Here is a 21,801-nt window from a genome sequence, read left to right as displayed (position 1 = left end):
TTCCGCTGTGGCGACCCCGGATTAATAACGGGACTAAGCCGAAAAGAAAATGAATGAAAGAATGAATATTAATACATATACAATGCACACGCACACACTTAAAAAATATGTAATGTTTTAATTATTATTTAAGAATTACAAAAAAATATAACTATCCCAGATAGGTTTTATTTAATTTAATTGATTTATTTAATTTTTTTTATTTACATTTTTTTTTTCTTTTTTAAATTCTGTTTTATGTTTTTTTGTTCCTGTCTCGAGTTAATTTGTGGTTAAAAAAAGGGAAAAAAACAAAACGAAAATACTTTAGTTACTGAATACTTGCAGTGTAATGTACTATGTTTTGTCAAAAACACAATAAAAATGTTTTTATAAAAAACAAAAACAAATTATTAATCTCAGATTGATGTTTCATATATAAAATGCACACATACACACGCAATAAAAAAAAAAAAAAAATATATATATATATATATAGAGAGAGAGAGAGAGAGAGAGAGAGAGAGAGAGAGAGAGAGAGAGAGAGAGAGAGAGAGAGAGAGAGAACCTTTCAGAAACTAATAGGCTGATTTGTTACTCTAATGAGCTGCTTAATTTGGTCCAAACTGTGATGGTTTTTTCAGCATTATTTTACTACATAGAAACTTCAAAGAACAATATTTAATTTTAGGGATGCACCGAAATGGATTTTTTGGCCGATACCGATAACCGATAATTCTTCAGACTTGGAGGCCGATAGCCGATATGTATAGGCCGATAATCATACATATTTTAAATTGTTAAATTTTTATACAGCAAACTTCATAAAAGATTGAACTGCTCTTATGAACTGAATAGCCTATACACAAAGCAAAAAAGCTATAACTTCAATATTGCAAGGTGATTATAGACCTATATTCACCATTTCACATAAATCAGCATGCAAAAAATTATTTCCTTTTCTTCATAGCAAATTACAGATTTTCTCAGTCGCTTTGGTGCGTTTCTCACAACACCAGTGCATTTCTGCACAACAGTTAATGCATTTCTTAAAACAATTAGTACAAACTGCAAAACCTAGCTGATAACCTGCAAAAGCGCATCACATGCTAAAAAATAATTTTATTTTATTTGAAACAGAAAGTCTCATAAAAAAAGTCACAAATCATTTATTTTCTCCTAAAATATATAGGTATTGAATGCTCACATGATATCCAACAATTCTTTATGTTTGCGTTATTGATGTTTTTTGTGATTAGTGATTATTAGTTTCTGCAACTTTAGCACAAATGTGATGTGTGCACATCAAACATTTTGAATGTGTTCGGATGTAAACTGCAGTATATACTGTAACAAAACATTCAAGCCAGTGTAAAAAACCCATAACCAGCAGTGCCATGCATGCTGGGTAAAACAAAAATACACACTTCATCCGTCCACGCTTCTCAATGGCATGAATGAACGCCACTAAACAACAATACAGAGCAAAGAAAGGCCAAAGTGAAGCACTGACAAACAGAATTCAGCAAAGCACCACCAGGAAAGCAAAAGGCATGAAGTGAGAAGCAGAAATAGCAAAAAAAAGCAGCACTTGACACAGCAAGAGGCCAGTGTGGAAGGGAATGACTATGGAGACTGCCAGCACGCTGCCATTGACACACCGCTCATACCTTATCCAACACAGCCCTGGGTCTGGGTCGCAGTCCAAAGACTCTGAACGCTTGATGGAAAACCCCTCGTCCAGCTGAGCAGAGAGAAATGAGGGCAACTCAACACATCAGATTTTTACTTTCACCGGGAAGAACAGCACAAGCTTTGAGCCGTGATGTGCTGTTCAATTGCATTTAGAAGGAGTTTTAGGATAACATATCATACCAGTTCTTATTATTACTTTTAGTAAAAAAAAAACAGTTCTACATATACATTTTGGTCTAGGAAATAAAAATGATTTGAATAAGGCTAATGAAACTGTAAACATGCAAAGAAATGTGCTAAAAAATCAAAATGTATGGGTCAGTAAGACATAAAAAATATTAAGCATATCAACTGTTCTATACTAAATATTAAAATATATTAAACATTAATAATTCTTTTAATAATAATAATAATAATAATAATAATAATAATAATAATAATAAAAGTTTCTTGAGCAGCATGAAATATCATGTGACACTGAAGACTGGAGTAATTTTTTTTTTTAATCTATAAAAATAGAAAACAGGAACATAATATTGTAATAATTACTATACAAGCTGTACTTGGTTTTTTTAAACAATAAATATTATGGCACTATTATATTTTCAATTATTATCCCATTGACCCCAAAGGTAAAAAAAAAAAAAATTATTTAAAAAAAAATTTACAAGACATCTCATTTTGGTGTTTGCGATACATTAAATTTGCATTGCATCAGAAATAAAATATAATAGTTTTATATGCATCAAATATCAATATAACATATTATTACAAAAGCAAAAGTGTCTGCTTGAATGATTAAAATGTTTTTTTGGAAAATTAATTGTCAAAATATGGGTGAAACGATCCACTGTCACTTGTCAGTGTAACAGATGTGATATTGCACATATATCAAATGAAACATATTGCTTTGGCCTGTATTTATTTAAATATGTACAAAGGGATAATTCAATATTGTATTACATTTTAAATGATTACAAATGAAAAATCGGAAAAATTTTCTTTTTTAAATATTTTCCAAATTCTGTTTAACATAGCAAGGAAATTTTCAAAGTATGTCTGATAATATTTTTATCTTCTGGAGAAAGTCTTATGTTTTATTTCAGCTTGAATAAAAGCAGTTTTTAATATTTTAAAACCAATTTTAAGGTCAAAATTATTAGCCCCTTTATGATATATATATATATATATATATATATATATATATATATATATATATATATATATATATATATATATATATATATATATAGTTTACATATGGATGTTATGATGTGAAATGTCCTTCACAAACAAAAAAGTATAATAAAATATAAAAATTTAAATAAAATATAAAAATAGCATTATCTTGAATTTCTAATTTGATTGAGTCCCTGACAACAGTGCTGACAGTCATAAAAGCAGGAGGCAGAATCAGAGGAAGAGATAAGAGATGCCACAGCCAGAAGAAAGCAGGAGGATGGAGTCTGCCAGGGGAAAAGAGCGCTGATGGATGAGTCAACCGATAACATCACAACAACCTCCAGCATATCTCTCAATACCACTGAGAACATTTACAGACAGTACTTTTCCTCAGAGCACATCAATCTGCAGATAATGGTTGTTTACTCAAAATTGAAAATTTGCTGTCCATTTCCTCATGATGTTTAGCTCAAACTGTTGTCCTTGGTGATTCATAAAATCCAAGTCTATGGGTAACAGAATTTTGAGAATCAAAAACAAATATACAGGCACAACAGAATAAATACCCATTACTGCTGGTCATACATTTAAATTTTATAATGTGAACCAAGACCACACTTTTCAGCTAAACATCCTCTTTAATATTCTACTGCAGAAAAATAATGACCTTCATCTGAGGTTGATTAAATTAACAGTACATTTACATTTTTTATTAAATTATGACTTTATGCGTTAAAGATAACTTATCATGAAGTCATTCATTCTCTCTGAGAAAAGTACTTTTTCCTGAACAAAGGGAAAACACAGTCCAGCCATTCTCATGCTTTAATGCCAAACACAATGCATCGTGAAAAGTTAATAGACATGATATCGCCATTCATAAATAAAGTTTAAAAGGACAGTTCACCCAAAAATGAAAATTCTGCCATCATTTATTGTTATCACCCTTCACTTGTCATAAACCCATTTAATAAAATATACTGTATATATATATATATATATATATATATATATATATATATATATATATATATATATATATATATATATATATATATATATATATATTAATATTTTTAAATGTTGGAAACCTGTAACCATTGACTCCTATAATTTTTCTTTTTCGGTAACACTTTATTTTGATGGTCCATTTGGGTATTAATAGACTATCTACTTAATACTGTATATGTTGATATTGCTCTTTCAACAGACATTTAACTGACTATAAGAAAATTTGCAAATACATGTCAACTTACACTAACCCAAACCCCGACCTAACAGTCTACTCATAATCTAATGAGAATTAGTTGACATGTAGATGCAATGTAACAAACAGTCCATCAAAATCAAGTGTGACCATTTTTCCTACTATGGAAGTCAATGTTTACAGGTTTTCAACATTTTTCAAAATATCTTATTTTGTCTTCAACTGAATGAAGAATCTATGGAAGTATTTGAGAGTGAGTAAATAGAGAGTAAATGTTCATCTTTTGGTGAACTTTCCCTTTAAGTCTGATTATGAAGCCATTGTCTGTGCACCACTGCTTGAGTGGAGAATATTGGCTTTAAGTAATATGGATAATAAATAATAAGACATATATATTTGACTCTTACTGCTATGATAGTGGCTCCTGCGGTGGTGTTGTTGGGCTTTAGGCTCATGTTGAAATGTTTCTTAATCTTGCCAGCCACAGACAACTGGTGCTCATTCTCACACAGCCTGTCATCCTGAAACAGAGCAGAAACATAACCGCCATGTGTCAGTCCTAACAGTTTCAGAATAAACTCATAAATGTAAAGATTTAACAAATACAGTGAATCCACAGAATAATCATTTTGAGTTCCTTTGAAATAATGAGTTCCTAAAAGTAACGGCTGTTTAAATTACATTTGTGTGAAGAACGGTTTAAAAATCTAATGAACCTGTTGTGTACTGTAAAAAAAAAAATGATTTGTTAATTTTACTTGAATAAACTGGCTTTTACTTTGAAAAAAAAAAGAGTAAAAATGTTGCCTTACAATTATTAAGTAAATAAAATATGTGCATTATCATAAAAAAATAAGTCAACATAACAGTTGCAAGTTACAATGGGTTTACTCACTTTAAGTAAATTCAAGGTACATTAACTAATCGCTTGTATACAGTGTGGAATGTAAAGTTTCTGTGAATATTGGAGGTTCTTCAGGTTTCTTAGTGATGCCAAAAACAAGATATAAACAGAAGAAGTCTTACATTGACCCAGGGATGGTCCAGCACCTGTAGAGCTGTGTATCTCTGCTCCACCTCTACCTGCAGCATGCCGGTAATAAGAGCCTGTAGAGAGAGAATGTAAGGCAGAAAGAGAGTGAGATTTTATTTTTTTTGTTTTGTTTTTTCTTTCCAGAACTTTCTTTTTGCATACTGGCCTTTGCAGAGTCAGACACATTGTCCCAATACTGAGCAGGGAAGTCCAGCTGTCCCATCTGAATCTGGTCAAAAAGAGCCTCCTGGTCATCTGTGCTCCTTAAAAAAACAGATATACAAATGGTATGTTCATTTTCATGATGAATATTTCATATGCTATTGCTAAAAGAACTGAATGTACAGCAGCATGTGCTCAGAAGCAATATTGAACAGAGCCACTAGAGGGAGTAAGGCATTACAGAGGAAACGGTGTCCTAAAACTTTAGGCCTTAAAAAGTCTTAAATTCACGGAAATATTGTGTTATGTGTGTTAAATAATTTTTTAAGAGCTCATAATTTTCCTCTGCCCAAGTAAAGCTACACAATCAGGCTGGCATCACTACAATCACCAACAATCCTACTTAATAATACCTTCATATATATATTTTTAAGTGTATGTTTAAGTTTTTTTATTGCAAAGAGATGCAATTTACAATAGCTGTGAGAAATATTTTAGGTAAGTGAGAGGTAGTAGACATAATATTTATAAATAGGCATGAAACTTAAGGACTTATTACAGAAGGTTGAATAGAAGTTATAATCAATCAATTTGGACCAAAAGCCAACAAATATTTATATTCAATTATTACTGTAATTGTCTCCACGATACATATACTTTTAACAATGTTAAATTAGTCATTTTTTTTTGTCAAAACTAAAATATGTGGAAAAACGCGTATACAAATAAAGTTTTCTTGCTTTGACACATTAAAGTATGTTGCTAAAAATAGTTACATTTGGCCCAACTGGGCATTAGAAAAAATCATTTGAGTTTAGCCCTGTATAAGGGTGCACTCACACTATGCTATGCAAACCGTGCCCAGGCCCATTTCCTGGATTGTTTTGAGAATTGTGTCTGAATCGGGCTTAGGCACAGTTCAGTTGGCCGGCCCTGACCCGCTAGGAAGAGGTGTGCCTGAGCGTGGTTCACTTGGGCTCAGGTGCGGTGTGCTTGTAGTGTGAATGCAAAGCACGCCTTAGCCTGAAACTAAAGACCAGACGTAACTTTTAAAGGACTGTTTGATATGAATTTATTAATCATTCTTACTGTTCATGAAAGCAAACTGTCGTAGATTATTAAAGACGCAAACACCTCACTGCACGACAGCTGCACCTTTAGCAAACGTCCTAATTTCGGCTGCACGAGGACTTTATGATTGTTTATGAGCGTCAAAAGTGGCTGATCTGTTTGGCGAAATATTTGACGATATTTGAAGATTTTTTGCAGCTTTTAAATATTAAAGTACCTTTTTTCAGTTTTAATATATTTAATAAACAGTTGCTGCTCGGTTATTATTGTGAGCAATTAATAATAATTAGAAAAAGTCATGTGAAAGTAGTCAGCACGACTGTATTCAACATCAATTATAAATGGAAATTATATCTGAAGAATCATGACACTGAAGACTGGTGTCATGTTAAACAAAAATGACTTTTTCAACCTAGGAATTAAACACTAAATTACTATTGTATTAAAAAAGAAAACTGTAATTTTAGTTATTTCAGTTTTTGTGAGCATAAGAGATGTTTTTCCAACATATAAAGTTGTCTAAATTAAATCCATAATAAGCCCATAAAATTGCATGCTTAACTTACAGTAATGTTGCACTTACCCACGAAACGGAGGGAAGCCACAAAGCAGTATATATGTTATAACCCCTGCCGCCCAGATATCAACCTTCAAGCCATACCTGTAATATTGAGCGAAAAACATACAATGATGTCAGATTACAATCCATGGGTATGGCCCATTCACACCAAGAACGATAACTAGAAAGAATCCACTCATAAACATGCTCTGTTTAATCAAAGCACTCTGCAATTATTGTTTTCAGTCACTTTAAGTGCTCAAGCTCTTTAAAGCTGGAAAGATTCTGATTGGCTGTCAATGTTTTAATCAGTCATCAGCCTAAAAAGTAAATCTTAATATTATTAAAACTACATCATTCCTCTGTTATCTTTATGGTAAGAGTTGTAATGTGTGGCTGCCTTACTACTCTGATTTTCATATACTCTCCTGTAAATACTACTATATTTGAATAGCATATGATTTACCCAGTCTCTGCAATGATCTCTGGAGCTACATAGGTTGGGGTGCCACAGATAGTGTAAAGCGGACCGTCCACAATTGTTGCCAAGCCAAAATCCCCCAGTTTCAAAGACTTGCTCCCATCCTGGTGCTCAAAGACCTGTAACACAAATTCAATCTATTCAATCTCTTGCTATTTAGAGTCATAATCATCAAAGATCTTTAGGTTCATGTCTGTATTTTTTTACATAGTTTCAGTCATATGTTTGCATGTACAGTATATGTGTATACTAATTCCTCAACGTATTCAATACAAACATTATAATTATTTAATATAAATCAGAATTGAGTTAATTATAATTAAAATGTAACAATTTAAGTTAAAAGTTCAAATGAGATCGATTTGTTTTAGTTGAAACGGGTTAAAAAAAAGATTCATAATTTCTTTAAAGTCAATTTTCAGTATGAATTAATCTTATCTGTCAAAAGCTTTACACAACTCACAGGATATGTATTGTGTGATAGGAAACAATTGTCTTCATACAAGCTCTTTTGTTTTTCAGACTATTGTTGAAGACACTTAATAATGTTTTAAAGCTTCGTTAAGAAAGTTTATTCAATGTTAAAAACATGGAATCAGCTTCTCCCAAATGTGATTGTCAATCTAAGCTACAGTATATTTGTGAAAGTAACACTTTGATAGTGTGATTTATAGTGAAAGAATTCTGTCTGTATTCCTGCAACACCCACCAGGAGATTCTCAGGTTTGATGTCCCGGTGAACAATGTTAAGGCTGTGTAGATATTTGATAGCGCTGACCAGGTTATACAGCATCCCACTGGCATCCCGCTCCGTGTATTTGTTGGAGGAGGTGATGGCATCAAAGAGATCACCACCCTGTATATGCACACATACATCGATTGCTCTTTCACAGAAACATCTAGATCAATTAAAATGGTCAATCCTATACTCTGTATCTGTTTTCTGCTGTGGTAGATTGTGCTCATCAAGACAGCATTAATCTAATCAAAAGTACCTGCCCAGGTAAATTGAAAATACATAGCTCGGCCTGCATTTTTGCAGAATGTTAATTACATTGCTTTAGGTTCATTCCCTTGCATGTTTCAGATGACAAGTCCACTAGAGGGCGCTGGCAATATTTTTGCAAATCTAAAAAAGTTTTAGTGTACATATCAGATACATGTCTTTGTACGAGATGCGGCAGGGCTTGTCGTACAAATTAGACTTAAACCCTTTCCAAAACCCAACCAATAGTGTTTTGAAAAGCAAACATTAGAGAGAACATGCACTGTGCCCACATAATTTTACCTTGATTTTACATTGATTTAATTTCATTTTTTGGAACTGAACCAGAGCACTCTGCCCGAGCACTAAGCTACTGAGCAAACCGACCACACCAAAAAAGTGGATGAAAAGTCTCCAAATGGAAGTCCATAAGTGAGGCAAATGTAATGCCAATAAGTTTAATAATATTTATTTGGTTTTGTGCAAAGAACTTCAGAAAAAGAATCAATTATTCATCAATACATAATTGTTGGCATCATACTAGCTTGCATAAACATAAAAACTTAAAGATTTAGCCAGCACCCTCTTGTGGATTTGTCATCTGAAACATGTAACGGAATGTACCCGAAGCAAAGCAATTTTTATTTTTTTTGGCAAAAATGCAGGCTGAGGTACAGTTGAAGTCAGAATTATTGGCCCTCCTTTGATTTTTTTTCTTTTTTAAATATTTTCTAAACAGTGTTTAACAGAGCAAGGGAATTTTCACAGTATGTCTGATAATGTTTTTTTTTCTTCTGGAGAAAGTCTTATTTGTGTTATTTCGGCTAGAATAAAAGTAGTTTTAATTTTTTTTAAAAAACATTTTAACAACAAAATTATTAGCCCCTTTGAGCTATTTTTTTTCAATAATCTACAGAACAAACCATCTTTATACAATGACTTGCCTAATTACCATAACTTGCCTAATTACCCTAGTGAAGTCTCTGAATGTCACTTTAAGCTGTTTAGAAGTGTCTTATTAAATATTATTTACTGTCCTAATGGCAAAGATAAAATAAATCAGTTATTAGAAATAAATTATTAAAACTATTTTGTTTAGAAATGTGTTGAAACAAAATCTTCTCTCCGTTAAACTGAAATTGGGGAAAAAATAAACGGGGACCTAATCTTTTAGACTTCAACTGTGTGTATTTCCGATCGGCAGTTAAACATATGTTGAAAAATATTTTTGCAGATTCACAATAATAAGGACTGAAGCACATATTTTCAATGAGCAAGTCTTGAAAAACCCAGTACCAATATTATAAGATCTCATGACAATTTAAAGTATAAGTCTATTTTAATGCCATTTACAAAGCTTCATTCTTTTGCAGTCCTTAATTCAGTCTTAAACATGGATGAAAATCGAAACAATAGTTAAACATATTTGTCGTTGTACTTTGGCTGGTTTAAGCCTGGTCTTCTGCTCATATCACACTAATGCACTGAATAATGGAAAATGGCACTGTGCTCAATTACTGTAAATCATATCATGCTTGAAATAATCAACCTTGCCATAACCTAACCCTTACAAAACCCATACAGGAATATTTTTGGGGTTTTCATAAATTGAATTATAGGGTCAAAGTAACTACAGTCATGATTGTCTGTATAAAGGTCAACTGTTTCACCTTGACCAACTCCATGACCATGTAGAGCTCACTGTATGTGTCCATTTCTTCAATCAGCAGAACAATATTAGGATGCTTCACTTTCCGAAGAATCGACACCTCATTCTGGATCATGTGTTCCTGTGAGCACAGACAAATACAGATAATCCTGAAATAAAGGTGAATTGAATTGGAAAAAAAAAATATATATATATATATATGTATTCCGTATGTAATATATATGTATGTAACTGCTTGTGCAGGCTATTTGATTTGTTCGTACTCTGTCTCTGTCCACAAAGGATTTTGTGGGCGCGCGCCGGTTTGACTCCAGCTGTAACCGCCACGTGGCTGAGACATCGCTTCAGCTATGAGTCCATTCAGTATGATTTAACCTATCCCAGCTTCTGTTACTACATGTGCAAGTGTATCAATGATAAAGACTTTTTGAATCTTATTTTTTGTTCCAGACGAACTTGAATATCCTATCTTTGACTGGACGGTTCTCACCGTAGTGCAGAAATAAGGGACTGTCCTGGTAAAATTGGGACATCTGATCACCTGACTAAAACAGGGCTAATTAATATTCTAATTGGGCTACAGCCACTCTGAGTTTCAGTTTAGCACCAATATCACTGTTTTTGAACAGCAGTGAACCGAAAGGAATACTTCATATTATCGACAAGAGAAAGCATAACGCAAAGAGGCGTTTCATAGCGCAAATTAATTCTTCAGCCAATTAAGGGCCCCCTTCTTCCGTGGGCCCTGGGGCTTCAGTCCCACCTAGCCCTTACGTTAATCCGGCCCTGATCATCACAAACCATGAGTAATCATTTTGTTTTGTTTGTATATTATGTTTAGTTTTTTTGACTCTCAAAATATCAACCACTGACATGCATTTTATGAGTTTCCGCTAAAAATATTCTTTATTGTTCTACTGGAAAAGAACCTACATCTTGGGCAGCTTAAGGTTGAAAAAACTGCTAGCAAATTTTACTTTTGGTGTGAAAAATTCTTCAAGCATGATCTCACCTTCCCTCTGCATTTGCTTTTGTTGATGATCTTTAGAGCATACTCTCGGCCGCTGGATCTCTCCACACACTCGCGTACCACGGCAAAGTTCCCGTCACCGATCATCCGTCCCACCTTGTACCTCTCAGCAATGGAAGCAGGAACCTGAGGACAATCCTCCGTCAGCTCAGCTAGAATGAAAGAGATGCACTGTAAAACAAACTCTGGGTTCCACACAATCGATTTGTGCTGGGGCAACACGACGGAATTAAGTTAACTTATTAGTTTTAACAAATTTAAGTGGATTGAACATAAAACAATTACGTTAAGTAAAAAAAACTCAAGAATTATGTCATTTCGGTTCATTTTAAATAAGTAGTTTTTAAACAGCAAACGCAATTTTTTTGTGTGTGAGATGAAATATTCCAATTATAAAACATAAATTATAATTATTTGTCAGAACTCCAGGGTTCCTCACCTTCACTGCCTGGCCCGTCGCCCTCATCCATGGAGCTGCACACTTTGGTGGAGGCCAGAGACAAAGATGAGCCACTGTGCTGAGAGCCCTGTTAGTGAGTTCAACATGAGAGACACACATATTACAGCTTTTAATTGATGGAGTATGTTGATATAAAGTACATGTACACTATCGTCATTATATTTTAAGGCAAGACACTGCAGGTGAATAGGGTAAAAATTAACTAATATTTATCACCATATTTACAAAGTTGGTTAATTACATTAAGAATCGCAAACATTTTTTTTTTGAGTGTGTGTGTGTGTGTGTGTGTGTGTGTGTGTGTGTGTAACCAGTTTTCTAAAACTCTGTTTAAATATGCCAATCTGACATTATTTAAATAATTATGCATAAATAATTATCACAGATATCCTAACTCTAGGATAAAATTCTTGCTTCTCTTCTCTTCTTTTGTTTTTCTTTTTTTTTGTCAAATCAGAGCCTAATGTTTTTACTGAGGAGACAGCATGTCAAATAAAATGCTGTAAATATTGTGGTAAAATACTGTTTGTATGGACAAATCCCTCTGTCAAAACCTATAGAATATAGATATGAATATGAAGTTTAGTGTATGTGAGTGTTGCTGAAGTGAAGATTTATGACTTTAGAAATATTTGTTAAATATTGAAACTTCTATAAAAGACACCCTTAAATATGTTTTTTGAAATTTATTTTCTTTTTCATTAGATTTAGAAAGTAACACTTTATGAAAAGCCTAAAATCACAAAACGGCCAGGACAGTAGTGTTTTTGACTGCAGAGACTTGATTTTTAACAAATGATTATATAAGTTCCTATGTTCAATGTAGTCTGTATCAAGAGCTTCATGTTAAAATGAGCAGAGGTATTACAGAGGAAACAAAAGGTCAGTTTCTATGGAAACAGATTTAGTTCAGTAAGAATATTTTGGACTGGAGCAGAGCAGGTGAGGTGAAACTGAGATCTTTCGTTCACTGACACCATCACTTATTTATTTCAACACAAGATCAAGTGGGAAAGAATACATATTTTACCAGACCAGTTGTGTATATCAAATTAAAAAGGCTTTTTTGACATTTGTTGAATAATTTATTGAATAATTTTGCATTGGATCTTTTTTCTTATTTAATATCCTTAAAGTATGTTTACAAAAGCTGCATTTATTTAATCCAAACTACACCGTAAAAATGCAGCATTCCACACAATCCCTTCATGTCATCCCAATGCAAATCGGAGTTAACTTAATGGTTTTAACAATTTTAAGTTGATTGAACATAAAACAATTAAGCTGTCCCAAAAAAACTCAAGAGTTGTGTTGTTTCAGCTCATTTTAAATAAGTAGTTTAAATAAGGAGCTGAAATATTTGAGTGTAGTTATATTGCTTAATTGTAAAATAAAAGTTTTACATTTTAAAATGCATTTCTATGGAATTTATTCCTGTCATTAAAAAACGGAATATTCAGTTAAAAGCAAAGCTTGTATAAATAGAACATAATATGACATAAAAATGACAGATGTCTATTGACTATTATTAAATTTAGAATATAAAACTGCTGTATTTATTAGCATGCATTAAATTTGTTTTTAAACATCTATCATTGTGTGAACACAACATCCAAGTGCACTTGTAACATGCAAGCACATACACAATAGAGTTAGCAGAGCAGACAATCATGGTAATGTTGTAGAAGCATATAGGATTTTAAGTCTATCACTGAGTGTCACTGTCTATCACTGAGCTAGTGAAGCAACACACAGCAGGTCAAGAAGCTCGTCTGATGTTGCTAGGAAACATTTCGGATGAACATGCAATTATTCAGTAGGATGTGTTCATGTGTGTTTGAGCATTGCATTCACAAATTAAAGCACCTAAAATACAATTATGACCCATCAGAAGGATGAAAGTCTTTGATTTGGTTTGCTTGATGCAGTGAAAATTAAACATTTGAAGTCAAAATTATTAGCTCCGGTGAATTTCTTTTTAAAATATTTTCCAAATGATGTTTACTGAGCATTACTATTTTTCCACAGTATATCCTAAAAATTCACAAGAAAGTCTTGTTTCTTTTAGTCTGGCTATAATTAAAGCAGTTTTTATTTTTTTAAACCATTTTAAGGTCGATATTATTAGCCCTCCTAAACAATATATATATATATATATATATATATATATATATATATATATATATATATATATATATATATATATTTTTTTTTTTTTTGTTTTTTTTTTTTTTGACTGTCTACAGAACAAACCACTGTTATACAATGATAATCTAATTACCCTAACTTGCCTAGTTAACATAGTTAAGCCTTTAAACTGTACTTTAAGCTGAATACTAGTATCTTGAAAAATATCTAGTCAAACATTATGTACTGTCATCATATCAAAGATGAAAGAAATCAATTCTGACTTCAACTGTATAAACAAGCTAAAATAAAAAAAAGTCAACAACACTTAGTCTAACCGCGTGTTGTTTTTTAAGGCTTTACAGAATATGCAGAAGATGTGAATGTCTCTCACCCTTCTTCTTCTCAGACTGGCTGGACTGGTTGGAGATGGACTGGGAGATTTTCCTGAGCGTGGCGTGGACAGCTGACTGCCTGCTGTTCCATTAGCTGAAACACACAAGAGCACAACTCACAGCTACTTCACATCCGCTGGACGACAAGTTGGTAAATGTCAAAGATTTTACTGAGAGTGCTCTAGTCATATTTCAAGCCAAAAATGACGCATCAAGAAATTGAGATATTTTTATATTAAATTTACACTGAATTGCACTTTTCGCCCAGGAAATTATAAACACGTACAGTATTCTCTGAAAGCTGCTTCTCAAAGCATTTTACACAAATACAAGCAATGTAGGAATAAAGAAATCAATAATACAAACTGAATAATAGAAGACAATGCAGATAGAAATGACTACAATTAGAAAACAAAAAGTACAAAAATATATTAAAATTAAAATTAATATCTATTTATCTATCTATCTATCTATCTATCTATCTATCGATCTATCTATCTATCTATCTATCTATCTATCTATCTATCTATCTATCTATCTATCTATCTATCTATCTATCTATCTATCTATCTCTATACACACACACACACACACACACACAAACATTTTTATATATACATATACAGCCTTAAAAGCTGCATCTCAAGGCATTTTCTTCTCTTTAAATTAATTATAAGAACATAAGGTATTAAACATATACATGTACATATACATATGTATCAATGCAAACTGAATGATCCAAATAGAAATTAATCATTATTAATACCATAGGGAAATAAACACTGCAAATAATTATTATGCAACTGTTTTTTTTTTTTTAAATAAATGAATAACATACACGTATACAATTTATTTTAAATAATTAAATAATTTTAAACAAATATGCAACATATTTGATATAATTTATTACCTAATTAAAATCATATTTATTTAAATAACAAATAATAATAATAATAATAATAATATTTTTTTGCAAACATTTATTTTTAGATTACTGATAAAAAAATCAGACAGACAGCCTATCACATTTCCCCACATCTGCATAAAAAGTAATCCTTTAATCAACAATATGAAAATAAAAATTACATGAACATATGTATCAGTGCCAACCAAATGATCCAATTAATAATCATTATTAATACATTAGGAAACAAACTCTGCAAATAATTATTATGCAACAGTTTTTTTTTTAATAAAAGAAAAACATATGAATTTTATGTTCTATATTAAATTAATAATACCTAATTAAAATCAGATTTATTTAAATAATAATAATAATTATTATTATTATTATTTGCAAACATTTATTTATAGGTTATACAAAGACAGATAAACAGATTTTCACATTTCTTCTTATCTGCCTAAACATTAACCCTTTAATCAATAGTGTAAAATAAACATTACATATACAGTTAAAGTCAGAATTATTAGCCCCACACTGATTTTTTTTTTCTTTTTAAATATTTCCCAAATGATGTTTAACAGAGCAAGGAAACTTTCACAGTATGTCTGATAATATTATTTCTTCTGGAGAAAGTCTTGTTTTATTTCGGCTACAATACGTTTTACATTTTTTAAACACCATTTTAAGGTCAATATTATTAGCCCCTTTAAGTTTTTTTTGTTGTTTTGATAGTCTACAGAACAAACCATCGTTATACAGTACAATAACTTGCCTAATTACCCTAGCCTGCCTAGTTAACCTAATTAACCTAGTTAAGCCTTTAAATGTCACATTAAGCTGTTTAGAAGTGTCTTGAAAAATATCTAGTACAATATTATTTACTGTCATCATGGCAAAGATAAAATAAATCAGTTATTAGAAATGAGTATTAAAACTATTATGATTAGAAAAATCTTCTCTCCATTAAACAGAAATTAAGGGAAAACAACAGTGGGTTAATCATTCATGGGGAATTCTGACTTCAACTGTATGTATCAATGCAAACTGAATGATCCAAATAGAAATCAATTATTATTAATACATTAGGGAAACAAACACTGCAAATAATTACTATGCAAAAGTTTTTATTTTGTTTTTTTAAATAAATGAATAACATACAGGTATACAATATATTTTAAATAATAATTTAATAATAACATACACATATACAATTAATTTTAAATAATAATTTTAATAATAATAATAATATAACAATTTGCAAACATTTATTGTGAGATTGTACAGAGATAGATGATCACATTTTTCCACATCTGCATAATTATTAACCCTTCAATTAACAATGTGAAAAGGAAAAACTGCATGTACATGTGTATCCGTGCCAACCGAATGATCCAAATAGAAATCATATATTAAAAGTACATTAGGAAACAAACACTGCAAATAATTATTATGAAACTTTTTTTTTATAAAAGAATAAAATATACAATTTTTTTAATCTAATAATTTTATACCTAATTAAAATCTTATTTATTAAAATAACAAGTAATATTTTTTTTGTTTATTTTTAATATATTTATTGTAAGATTATATAGAGATAGACAGATCAAATTTCTCCGCATCTGCAAAAATATTAAACAACAATTTGAGAAATAAAAATAATAATTCTTCAACACAAGCTAGAAAAACACTCTCATCATTAGCAATTTGCAGCACAAGCGCGGTTTCTCCTACCTGCGAAAGCATGCAGCAGACCGCCTGAGCAGAGTGCAATTCCTCCTGCGCTCATAGTGTCTAGTGTGAAGCTGCTGGGGTATGAATGAGTGTGGGAGAGCAGCAGACGATGTATGAAGTGTGTTTCTGCGCACACCTGACGTCATTACTGACACACAGGGAGGAGTCTCACTCATAAACATGCCATACCATAGATGCAGCAGCGTCTGTGTGGGTGACTGTAAAAAAATCTCTCAGCAAAACACCGAGCGAAGATGTTTCTGTACGGTAAAAGTGCTGCCGAGTGGATAACATGGAGCTTTCTGAAGCATCTCGAGCACAAATAAAGCTCTCTGAAGCTTTGATTATGCTGTGATTCAGAGATCCGGCCACTCATATGATTGCTTTCAGAATGCATTAGGTAATATCAGGCTCAGATATCGATGTCGTTCTGTGTTTGTGATCCTGAATATCAAGCTCCCTTGCCATCTGTCGATTTACGCTGTAACAGCCTGACATAATTCGACATGTGGCGAGTGAGAATGCATCATCCTGTTATTTTGGGGATGGAAAACAGATTTTTTAGGACTTTATCAGATCAGCAGTTAATTATGTGTGTGATTATCGGACGACAAACTCGGGTGAGTAAATGCGACTGGTGTGTGGAAAACATGAATCAGAGGCAAAGAACGATGCTGTCAAACTGGACTGGGTTTTACATACTTGCATAGTTTCTATGTTTCTGTGCCCACTCTGAATCTGTGCCCGCAGAAATACACAGGAAACAGATTTACACAGATTTTTAAGCCCATCAATCCATCTATTTATTGTGTAGCTAAATGTGTGTAAAATATACACTTATTTAAATGAAATCACTTATATTTATTTAAATATCGGTGATTTCCAGAGATGGGTTGCAGCTGGAAGGGAATCCGCTGCATAAAACATATGTTGCCGCTAGGGCGACCCCAGATTAATAAAGGGAATAAGCCGAAAAGAAAATGAATGAATGAATGAATAAATATTGATGACACGGTGGCTCAGTGGTTAGCAATGTCGCCTCACAGAAAGAAGGTTGCTGGTTCGAGTCCCAGCTGTGTCAGTTGGCATTTCTGTGTGGAGTTAGCATGTTCTCCCCGTTTTGGTGGGAGTTTCCTCTGGGTGCTCTGGTTTTCCTCACAGTCCAAAGTCATGCACTATAGGTAAATTGAATAAACTAAATTGGCTATAGTGTATGGGCTTTATTTTGATGGTCCATGCGCAAAGCGCAAAACGGAGGCGCAAACACTTTCAAGGCATGTCAGAATGCATTTTTGCTTATTTAAGGACGGGAAAATCCGCTTTGCGCCGTGGCGCATGGTCTAAAAGGGTTGAGTTTATTTTCTTAATGAGTTATATGTGTTTTTGAGAATAAACCAATCAGAGTCTCATCTCCCATTCCCTTTAAGAGCGTTGCGCATTTGCTATTTACATGACGTAAAGTAAGTGTAAGTGGAAATCTGAGCATTTCACAAGCAAACAGTAAACAGTTAACAGTTTTTTTAACAGAAAGCAGTTAGAGCATCTACCAAGAATGAGAGATTATTATAAAGTAATAATAAACGTATTTTTATTATACTCAATATGGAAAAAGATGGAACCATTTTGAAAGATGTAAAAAACACACAGTGACTGCTATAGTTTTGAGGAAAAAGGACACCAGTCAAACTAACACATTTATTTATTTATTTTTATTTATTTTTATTTTTTTTATTTTGAGTGTAATGTTGAGAACTTTTTAAATAGAATTTCTTTTTGATAAAAAATTTTAATAGAAAAAATATATTTTATTGCTAATAATGCAAAGAAATGCATTGTATAATAATGGATAAATGGATAATAATGCAAATAGATTCAAATGTGTTTATCCAATAAACAAATAGATAAACATACTGTGCTACGTAGAATTAAAAGAAATGAGCCAGTTACTGAGGAAATATAGCTACTATTTAAAGTAAACTGAATTTAAATGAATTGTGTGTAATCTGCCTTTTTAAGCATGAAGCCTCTGTCTATTACAACTTGCTCCGCAGGTGGAGTAAATCGTAACATTTTTCTTCCTGGCACTTTTGGCAATACTGCACAGAAGGTCAATAGGTCCGGTGATCATAATTTCAATGCTCATTTGTAGAAGAGGCTTGTGTGTTGCTGGTAAAAAAAAAATATATATATAGTTTGTCTAACCCCATTACTTTGTTCATTATTTGACCAAAACTAAAAAGTGTTACTTTGTGCCTCGCTCTCCCCTAATGGTGTATCAAAGCCACATTTTCTGAAATCACATGACCTTGCTAATATGATCTCCGAACCAATGATCCGAAACAAAAAATTGCAAAGTTTTTTTTTACCTCAAGCGAATTTTCAGCTCAAGTTGAATTATTGAGTGTCAATATAAAAATATGTGTTTGTTTGTGTTTATCGCCGTGCCAGCTGCTTTGGCCATTTTCATGGCGAGAAAATGCATACTGGAGACAGATTATATTGAAGTTTTACAATTTTCTTACTTTCTTCTTTTTTTTATCTTCGGCTTAGTCCCTTATTTATCAGGGGTGACCACAATGGAATGAACCACCAACTATTCCAGCATATATTTTACACAGCGGATGCCCTTCCAGCAACAACCCAGTACTGCAAAACATACACTCTCATATTCACACACATACACTCACTACGGCTAATTTACTTCATCCAATTCACATAAAGTGCATGTCTTTAGACTGTGGGGGAAAACCGGAGCACCAGGAGGAAACCCTTGCCAACACAGGGAGAACATGCAAAATCCACACAGAATGTCTCCTGGCCCGGACTCGAACCAGCAACCTTCTTGCTGTAAGGCAACAGTGCTAACCAGTCAATCTATTTTTGCTAAAAACTCTAAAACTGTATTTTGATTAACACTGTTAAAAAATGGCTTCAAATGAACGAACAGAATAAAATAAGTTCTAATATGTCGATATGAAGCAAAATATTCAATATACAATTAAAGTCAGAATTATTAGCCCCTCTTTGAATTTTTTTATATTTTAAATATTTTCCAAATGATGTTTAACAGAGCAAGGTAATTTTCACAGCATGTCTGATAATATTTTTTTTCTGGAGAAAGTCTTATTTGTTTTATTTCGGCATGAATAAAAGCAGTTTTTATTATATACAGTAGAAGCCCTTTTAAGGTCAATATTATTAGCCCCTTTAAGCTATATATATATATATATATATATATATATATATATATATATATATATATATATATATATATATATATATATATATATATATTTGATAGTCTACAAACCATCATTATACAATAAGTTGCCTAATTACCCTGACTTGCCTAGTTAACCTAATTGACCTAGTAAAGCCTTTAAATGTCATTTCAAGCTGTATAGAAGTGTCTTGAAAAATATATATTCAAATATCAGTACTGTCATCCTGGCAAAGATAAAATTTAGTTATTATAGATGAGTTATTAAAACTATTATGTTTAGAAATGTGTTGAAAAAAACCTGCTCTCTGTTAAACAGAAATTGGGGTAAAAAATAAACAGGGGGGCTTATAATTCAGGGGACTTCAACTGTACATCTTGTGGAAGCTAAGCCATTGAGTTCTAAAGGTAAATCCGAGTCCTAATAAAATGGCTGGTTAGAGAATATGCAATATAACAACAGATTTTATATGATGCATTCATGTTCACATAAAGGCCAGTTCACATCCCATACCATCAAAACAAATTCAACTACACTTGCAAAAAGCATGAATTCAAAGCATTAGGTTTATTAAACTTTCATCAAAGAAGCCTTCCCTTTAATAACCTTAACATTATAAAATGCACCATACACATGTTACAAAACCACGATGAACACCTCTTTATTGTTTACTAACTTTGTTTCATTATACCAAAGCCAAGTGCTCTTTGAATCAATTGAATCAATTGATAAAAACAATTACATTAGATTTGTTTGTCCAGACTGCATGTCAGATTTCCTCCCTTTATACATATCAATCTCACTTTCACCTTTCTGGTAAAGGCAAATAGACCTGTTCTCCCAAAACAGCATTAATGGTATGCCTCATAAACAATTTGGCCCAATCAGCCAGTTTATGCTCACCTATTTCTGTGGCAACCATTGCAAATAATGAGGTTGATTCTCAGTATGGGCTCATTACAAAACAGCACGTGCAGCGAACCGGATCTGAGGACTCATTTTGTACCAGGGCGGAATACAAAATCTGAGGAACGAGCTTGAACTGATGCACAATAATTGTTCTGTTTTTGTTGTTGTTTCTATACAGCTTGCAAAAGCCTCAGCGGATAAATATACCTGGTGTTCGTCTGGAACATCAGGCACAAGGAAGTGATGATTCATGGTCTATTCCAGGACAAATAATGAAACCTCAATCAATCGGATGTTCATGACAGCTTTCAGTTAGGGCTAGATACATACAATACAAGAAGATTTGAGGAGACACAGACTAGTGGACAAATGAGTAAGCAAATGCATCAAAAAATAGGCTGCCCAAGAACTACATGTACACAAAAACACTGATGTCAGAATTCAGACATGAATAATAAAGCAAAATGCAACAAAAGATTGCATAATGTAATAGAACAAAAGATAACATGAAAGAATGGAGAGTAAAAAAGAATAGAACGGCATAAACCAGGGGTGCCCAAACTTTTTCTTATGAAGGGCCAAAAACTTGATTAAGGATGGTGGGCCAAACTATTTACATTAAAGTTGCCATTGGTGATTTCCTAATTTATTTAATATTTTAAAGTAACTAGAAAGCATTGCTTTATATTAACTAATACAGTACATATTTAAAATTTTTATAATGAAACAATCCCATTTATAACAGAATGGAGTTACGCTAGTCAAGCTGCAGCTGTTTTTTTGCCTTGATTTGCTCTTCAATGTCTTCTGCATTGTCCTTTCTCCATTGAATGACAGTGTTTATATTTTTTAAAGATCAGATTCATTTACAGCATTTAGTGCAGTTTATTTATAAGCCAATTTTGAGAGGATCACATGCCTATGATTGTTGCAGCCGTCCCCGCATTATTTAATTTATGATTCACCGATCAGACGATTCCTAAGCCACTGTAAAAACGTTC

The 21,801-nt window shown here is 32.5% G+C and overlaps 2 protein-coding genes across 3 annotated transcripts in view; one reads left to right on the top strand and one right to left on the bottom strand.

Moving 5' to 3' along the window:
- nbeab (neurobeachin b) overlaps positions 1-21,801 on the top strand; it is a 770,985-nt gene that overhangs the window by 580,739 nt on the left and 168,445 nt on the right. The window lies entirely within an intron of this gene.
- Positions 9,071-16,757, bottom strand: dclk1b (doublecortin-like kinase 1b). The gene is given in 5 exon segments (NM_001127474.1): positions 9,071-10,144; positions 11,036-11,205; positions 11,493-11,580; positions 14,035-14,129; positions 16,671-16,757. Coding segments are annotated over 5 exon segments (585 nt in total). The 5' UTR covers positions 16,726-16,757; the 3' UTR covers positions 9,071-9,967.

The sequence above is a fragment of the Danio rerio genome, chromosome 15 (genome assembly GCF_049306965.1).
Source record: "Danio rerio strain Tuebingen ecotype United States chromosome 15, GRCz12tu, whole genome shotgun sequence".
Lineage (NCBI taxonomy): Eukaryota > Metazoa > Chordata > Actinopteri > Cypriniformes > Danionidae > Danio > Danio rerio.
Note: the sequence above shows the minus strand (reverse complement) of the source record. Positions and strands in the feature narration are given on the sequence as shown.